The sequence below is a fragment of the Pygoscelis adeliae genome, unplaced genomic scaffold (assembly GCF_000699105.1).
Source record: "Pygoscelis adeliae isolate BGI_AS28 unplaced genomic scaffold, ASM69910v1 Scaffold272, whole genome shotgun sequence".
Taxonomy (NCBI): Eukaryota; Metazoa; Chordata; class Aves; order Sphenisciformes; family Spheniscidae; genus Pygoscelis; species Pygoscelis adeliae.
In genome coordinates, this window is record NW_008824282.1 from 1,008,763 (window position 1) to 1,017,141 (window position 8,379).

The 8,379-nt window shown below is 40.7% G+C and overlaps 1 protein-coding gene across 1 annotated transcript in view; it reads right to left on the reverse strand.

Annotated features, from left to right (window-relative positions):
- The window catches only part of ADAMTS12 (ADAM metallopeptidase with thrombospondin type 1 motif, 12), a 175,443-nt gene that overhangs the window by 47,059 nt on the left and 120,005 nt on the right, over positions 1 to 8,379 (reverse strand). Inside the window, exon 13 of the mRNA XM_009318458.1 lies at positions 5,509 to 5,642. Coding sequence (XP_009316733.1) covers positions 5,509 to 5,642 — 134 coding nt within the window. The remainder of the gene's footprint in view (positions 1 to 5,508; positions 5,643 to 8,379) is intronic.

Sequence of the window (8,379 nt, forward strand, 5' to 3'; positions counted from 1 at the left end):
GTATCATTTTTGCCAAATTAGCATTTTCTGGTAGAAAATGTGTGTTCTTGAAAAGGTTTCTGTTCATCTGTTCATAGACTGCCCAGGGAAGTGGTTGAGTCACCATCCCTGGAAGTATTTAAAAGATGTGTAGATGTGGTGCTTTGGGATATGGTTTAGTGGTGGACTTGGCAGTGCTAGGTTAACAGTTGGACTTGATGATCTTAAAGGTCTTTTCCAACCTAAACGATTCTACGATTCTATCTTTATTTACTGTTCATGCTTGTTTGAGTGATTGCACCCAGAAATAAATTATATAGTTCAGGCTGTCAATCAGACATTTTGAAATCAACATCACTGAGCATATTTCCCTTGTGAGTAATGTGTAGCGTAAAAATCCCCAAACGCTGAACAAATTAGTCCTGAACTACTGCACTGGCACTAGCAAATGAGTCCAGTGGCAGCACCACAGTATCATCACTTTCCTGCCTTTGGGGTGCCCATTAGAGTCTCTGCATGGGCCTGTACTCTGTATCAGCTCAGTCCGAATCAGCTCGGATCTTTCCCACTTGGCCATAGATTTCCTTTAGCAACACATCCATGGCATAAAAATATGACATCGCTATGAAATGAAGGGAATCCCTTTGTCCCTTCCAGTTATAACCACAGAAGCTTGTATTTTGTTTTTCCTCTGATATTTGAAACATAGTCTGTATCTGATCAGACATCACAGTCTTACCTATACATGCGGCAGGGTGGCATGCAGGCATCCCCAAGAATGAGGCACTGCAGACAACTGTGGCAGGGCAGGCAATTTACTGTATCACAGTAAACAAAGCCTTCACTTCATTCCCTAACTCTGGGGTGCTGTTGGTGGTGCAATGACCTTCATATCTAGCAACAGGGCCTCATCTTACAAGGTTATTAATGACCATCACAAAATGTATATTCTCATGTGTCAGAATAAACAGCTCCAGCAGTCATTCATTCTAAGTACATTTACATGAACTTTAATTTCCAGGCCATGTTTTGCTTTCCCACTCCACACATTATTTTTGCCATCCATTAGACTCATTTCTAGATGCTTCCTTCTCCCTTTTACTTGCTTTCCTCATTCTTCTGATTCTTCTAGATACGCAGTAGCCATATTTTCTAAAACTGCCTTAAATAATGTGCCTCAAATTTCTGCCAAATTGCCTCTTAAAAGGGATCTGGAGACTAAATGCAGGTCATAAAACAAGAAAAAAATCAGCAGCAATTAGGCTCTGATTCTTTTGCATGCATTTGTCCTTGTGTACCCTCTGCCAGTGAAACATGCTTGTGCTACAGCAACCACTGTGTGCCATAGCATGTGCAGCGCAAATTAGCATCGCTCCATGCAGCCTTTTGCCATTGCCCCATTCACCAAAAGCCTTTCTGACGTACCTGAGACTAGCTTTATTTCTGGTCCCAGCACACAGTGTGGAGGCAGAAATAATGACCTGAATTGTGTGGCTGCATTACAGGAAGGTGAAACAATTTCTTTCCTGCTGCTCAGTGACTAAAGGGAAAACAGCCAGAGATATTACCCTTTTGCCACTTCCAGAGGGAGAGACTTCTGTGTCAGATTGGCAGTGGGGGGCAGGTACAAAAAGTCCTTGCTGTCACTGAAGGGTACGGCCTGGATGTACTGCCTGAATATCAAACTTGCATGGATGCTACACTGCGCTTTTAAGCTCTTCCTTCAGTTTGTCTCCTCCACTGGTCTCCAAATAAAGAAATCATGTTCATGTCATGTTGGCCATGACATTGCCTTGAATAGGGAGAAATGTGTCCTGATGTGCCTATTTCTGTTCTGATTTGTCTAGATGGGTCTGAATCAATGTCCTGTTGGGCTAGCAGCGGGAGAAGAAGATTGAACCATAGTGAGAGGTAGTAAAGCTAGTACAAAAAATCTCAGATGTGTAATCTGCTTTTCAGCATGAGAAAACAACTTTCCTCCCTTGTACTACAGCTGTGTAATTCTCTGATACAGTGTTAATCTCTCAACAACAATCGTGAATTACCACAGAGAACAGCTCACAGATTTGCATGACTGAAGGCCATTTAAGCCTATTAAAATTCTGTGTGGGAGATGAATGCCTGTTAGAAACAGCAGAGATGCCAGGTCCTCCACCCTCAGTGTCTGCACGCTCTCAGTACATACACCATGTAAACCTTCAATTTTTGATGATGCCATGGCTTGTATTTGACCAAACTCCTCAGCCATGTACGTATCACTGCTCAACAAACATACTCTGGTGGCAGTATCTTTGTTTATTAACACTGGGGGAGCAACTGACTGCTCTAGTAAGAACTAAGAGTGCACTTGTGATGTATAATTTAAAACATGGGAAGACAGGATATGTGCTTTGAAGGTCTTCTAAATAAAGGGAAGTAAGTGACACTCAAATGATGAGTGTAGAGGAATATGGATAAATAGCAAACTAGTCATGGTATATCTTGATGATTTTAGGTTAAATTACTGACAGATCTTATTGACTGCCTCCACGCAAAGCTGTTTGTAAGTCAGACATCATGACAGGAGGGGGTCTAAGAAGGTTCCTGAAGGAAGGCCAGGCTAGGTGCAAATACAATAAAAGGATTAAGGGGACCACATATCCCACCTCCTTATTAGCACCACCTGAAACAAAACATGGTTGCAACTGCAGACACTTAGCTTTGAGATCCCCCTTTGCAGCCACTGGTTGCAGCACTGAGTGATTTAACAGCATTACATGTGTTTAGGGAACTCCTGTGTAAGGACAAAGGTGAGAGATTTTATTTTATATGCCAGGCCCTCAAATGAGTTAACAATTCTAGCTTGTCTTTGAATTGATGAGGCAAGTTCTAAAGGAATATCATACCAACACCTCACCGGTAAGGCTTCCTTCTGCACTGAGGCATAGGCAGCACTTCTAAAAAAATTAGGACCCATACATTGAACAAATTGCAAGGGCCAAGTGAATCAGCACTAATGTCTGTCCATACTTACTTCCCACTAGAAGATGCACATTATAGCTTTGCCAAGGTGGCTAGGAAAGCATCCATTATACCTCAGGTAGCTAAAATGAGGCATCTCAATCTACATTTAGCCATCAAGGTAAGACAAATTTCTCTGATTGCTCTGAACAAAACCATGGCAAACTGCAAAATCAGATTGAAATCAGCTGAATTTAGGAGATTAAATTCTTGATTGAATCTGAGTCTGTCTATCTTGCTTCAACCTATCCACTAGGAAAACTCCAAACTTGGTTGTTAAAAAAGAACTACGCTGCACGCCGAACACATTTGAGCGATATGGACAGTGGATCTAATGTACATCTCACCATTTTAGTTTTTCACTCAATTTCAGACCTAAGTATTTTTTTAGTACTCAGAACAAATGCAAAGTGCTTTTGTGAGATATAGTACTGAAAACCAGAACAGGGCTTTAACAGTCATTGCCATTAATGTTTGTGAACTCCTTTTTCACATCATTAGCACCATGTTGCTCTCAGAGTACAAGAATGATGTACCAGACTAATTATATTAAATGCATTTCCAGATTTATTCACCATAACCTGTAGTGTTATGTATTGTGTTTAACTAGCTGGACTAAAATACTAGTGAATTATATGGAGATACTTGAAAAAGCTTCTCCTCAAGTGTTATGTAGGGTACCTATTTCAGATAAAAGCACACTGTCTTTCAGAAGTGTGAGCTATTTGGGTTACCTATTCACCATTTGGTCTCATTTGTGGCAGTTGCATGGTTATATCGTTCACTCTGTGATTCCGACTCCAACTAAATCTGTTTGTCAGAAGATGTGAAGCAGTAGTCAATATGTGAAATGCTCACATATCTGTATTTATGATAGCACCAGTACCTTGGAGGAAATTTTTAGAAAGGTTTTGAGTCCCCAAAACTATTAATGCTAAAGTATATCTACTATCTACAAACTGCAGTTAGAATTAGCTTTCCTTTCACCTCTGATCTATCACCTCTGATGAATTAAGTTTTACTAGTTATAAAATAGGTATAAATGTGAATTGTCACAGGCAAGGTTCAATACAGAAAGCATACAGAAACTAAAATTAACCATAGTGATCCCAGTCCTTTTGGGCTGGAAATCAGAAAATGAAAGTGTAACATCACAAAGAGAGCCTTCTGAGTTTAGCACTGGGCCTCTTCCAACTGAAGGTCAAAAGCACTGATATGGTATGCGACATTTACTACACATTTCAATATGCTAAAGATGTGTTTCCATCTGGCTTGAAGTGCTCAAGACCAGGTGAGGACTTTCACCATCATAGTTAAAAGGCCCATCCTGGCTCTCAGCAAAGTCAAGCAGAATCCCTTCACTGTGAATTTGAGCAGGGTCTTGGTAACTCCCTTTCACAAATGCATGTCCTGCAAGGAATGCTTAAAACAAATCTTTTGTTGCTGCTCTCTGAGGCATTCTACTAAAATAGAAAGTCTTCAAAGAGGGTATACCAATGACCTATTAAAAATTTGGAGTTTCCATCACTAGAAGTCTTTAAGAAAAGAATGTGAAAAATGTCAAAAAAGGAACATGACTCTATAAAGGGATGAAACAGATGACTTCTTCAAGTCCCTTCTAGTTGCATTTTTATATGATTCAATGAATTAGGACATACAATCCCAAGCTCCCTACGGTAAGCTAATATAGTTTCCACAAGACACCAAGTCCTGCTTTTGTTTCCAAAGATGTTAAAAGCAAAAAAGCTATCAGGCTTCAAGGGGGTACAGGACACAAATCCCCAGTTTGAAGAAATAAACCATAGTTGTAAATACAACCCCTACAAGTAAAGTACTCATTTTATTTATGAGAAATTCACTAAAACCAATGCTGAGACTGCGGGTGTTACAGCATCTACAGAACAAACCTTCAAATGCCACAAATGCGCACATCATCCTAGAAACCTACTATCAACATGCAGAATATGCAAATAACTTTATACTTATTCTTCAATAAACAAAACATTATTGAACCATATACTCTGTGTTTGCCCATTATCTCATTGTAGCATTATTCAATTTACTATTGTAAACTAAAATAATTTTTACTGCCTTCAAGTGCAAATGTCTGACCCTATTACAAGTCAGTTAAGAACTGCTACGTAATGTGTAATGTTAAACTGCATTTTCATAAAAAACCCACAGACAGTGGTGACACCAATTACAACCCTAAAGCCACAATCCTTTGTGAAAACATCTCATTAGAAACAAACAGATTTTCTTAAATTGATGTTTTAAAATAGCAGCAGGAGAGGAGTTAAAAGGTACCAAAAGTAATTAGCACTCAGTCTAATGGATTCATTAAAAAGGATGGAAATTCCTCTTATGTCTACTTGGAAAAGCTGTTTCTATAAACTTGTTTCCACAGTCATTAAAAATGCGATAAAATGGAGTACTTGGCCTCAATCCTCCAAAAAAATTGTTAAACATTTTCCCATAACTTTATAAAATAAAATAGTAGAGAAAGAAACATGCAAACATACCCAATACCTTACACATGCCATTAATACAGATATCTCGGCTGTGTCTTCCTTCAAAGCAAGGAGTACCATCAGTCACTGCATCAAGCATCTTCTCTGAAAAATGGCCATCTATCGGGCGACAGTGGAGCTCACAGGGATTTGCTGAAAGGAAAACAAAGAGACTTTCTCAGAAAATACTTCAGTGGGACATTGAACTGTAATGCACAGGGAGTGACTGTATGTCTTTACTGCACCATCCATTCACTTTCCCTGGCATTTGCTGACAGAAATGTGCTAATTAGAAGCAGTTAGCAGAGCCAGGGAGCCAGGGTCCTATGGCTAACAGAGTGACACAGGCCTGATAAATACCACTTGTGGACTTCTAGGAAGCAGCTGGAGGCTGGTGCCCTCATGCCTCCATGCTCTCCATCACCGGTATGTTAACAGCCAGCTGGCTGAGTCGAGCAGTAATGAGGCCATCAGCTGTGATGGATAAAGGAATGGGAAAGCAGCAAAACCGACCGTCATTAGTGAGGGAAAAGGAGGAATCTTGGCAGTAAGATTGCCAAGGACACTAACAAGCAACGGTTTTCCACCAGCTGATGACTGAGTGATTTCAGAGATAATTTATAACTGTTCATCACTGCTGCCAGCCTCTCTCAGAGAGCAGTCAAAAGGTTGCTTCTGATCTTCTGCATGTCAGTAGTGTCACATCACTGCTTATTTTCAGCTGTCTGCTGGCACTTAATAAATTATTTTAAATACTGGACTTTTTTCCTGCTTGGCAACTTATGAAATGGGGATAATATTGGTGGGTCTGACAAACCCAGGCGGTTCTTGGATAGATGTGCACGGAAGCAACAGGGAAGAGAAAAACTGTAGCAAAATCAATCTGTGGGTCTCTGAAACAAGATTTTCTGCAATGGACCAGCCTTAGTCTATTCCATCCACAGAGTAAGAAAAGCCAAACATACACTGCCCTGCCTCACAGACACTGGCCCTTGGCAATGGGACATTTTGAAAGCCAGGCTTCAGAGAGTCAAAGGACACAAGTTTGATAAATAAGTTGTATACCTGGAAGATGAGTTAGAACTGAAACCAGGGTCAAAGCAAAGACAGATATAATCGCTGCCCTTATATCACTCCCTGGAAAATCTCCAGCAGAGCCAGATATATCTGACAAAAAAAAAAATCACCCACTGTCACATCAATAAGGGACAGCAACAGAGGAGCTGTCTTCTGGTTTTGGTCTATTCCAAGACCCCAGTCCAGCCAGGTGCTAAAGCAATTTGTTCATGCTCAGCAAGCTGATATGCTTTGCTGAGCAAAGCAGTGGGCCTCAAAACCGCCAGTCAGTAGGGACCTCAAGGCACCATTATTGAGCCCTTTTAATATAATCTCCCTGTGTGCTGCAGAGGTGCCTCTGCTGAGTGACAGTTTCATCTTGTGCCTGACAGAGCCAACAAAAGCCGCTCCCTTGGTCTAAGAGGGATGCAGGGTAACTATACATCTTCTACATCCTGGCTAATGAATTTCTTTCTCCCTCTTTCTCCCCCTCCTCCTTTGTTGACGTGGCTTGTGTCATACAAAGAACTGTGTTTAAAATTAGAGGAATTTCTAGTAATGCGAGAAATTCAAACTTTTGGTAATGCAAAGAAACTAAATAATTTCCTACAAAAGGGTTTATTCTTTTGAAGGGGGAAATGCGCTCTCATTGCTCTGGTTTGTACAGCACCAGCATATACACAGCACCACACAGTGCACAAAAGCGACAGCAGCTCCTGCCCCCAAGGTGCTTGCAGCGCAAGGACTGACACCTACACAGCCTGAGCTTTAAACTATGAATCTCATTCACGTAAACAGGATCTCTGCAGAACTGGGATCCAAAAAAAGGGACACTACAGGAAATCCAAAACCTTAATGAGGAGTTTTGTGTTTTCCCTTCTGTCAGTAGAGTTAAAATGGCATCTTAGGACTGACAACAATGTTGTGCTTGTGGCTTCTCAAACAAAGATACCTTTGTAAAGGGCAATAGAGTGATCAGAGGCAGAGGACACATATGGACCAAGGTTATAAAATTGGTGGAATTCAAGGTGATGTGAGTCACGTTCAAGAATATCGACAGAGATGGAGCTACAAAAGAGTCTGGGGCAAGAACATGAAGTTTGTAATCCTTATCAGCCCTCAGCCCCTCTGTGAAAACTGCCAGCCATAACATCCATCAGTTGTTCTGATAAGAGCTGTCATGATAAGCGATACAAGTAATTTTACTTGTATCTGCAGAAACCTTTTTCTGGCCATGTGGCTAATTTGATTACTTTAGTGCTCTAAAATTTGTTTCACCTTGCTTACCTTCTCAGTGCACCATTTCTTAAACACAAAGCACAATACCGTTATGGAAAGGAGAATCCCAGAATTCCAGCTAGTCTGTTACCTGCTCAGAATCGATCCTGACGGACACAGGCTTTGCACAAAGCCATTTCAGCTTTTACATTGTTCCTAATGAAATACGTCGAGCAGCAGTTTGATATCTGTAGCTCCTCCCTAGCTGTGTGTTGACATAACAAGCAAGATGGTATCCAATTTCATTTCAGGAATCACTGAGCAACAAAAAGCAGGCAGTGCTGACTGCTGACATATTCCTGTCATAACTATGATGCTCTAAGTATATAACTCAGAAAAAGTTTGTAGAGAAACATAACTCCCTTACTAATCCAAAATAAAAAATAAAAATAAATGTCATGAACTAACCTCAGTTGGCAACTAAGCACCACGCAGCCGCTCGCTCACTCCCCCCCCACCCGGTGGGATGGGGGAGAGAATTGGAAAAGCACAAGTGAGAAAAACTCGTGGGTTGAGATAAAAACAGTTTAATAATTGAAATAAAATTATAATAATA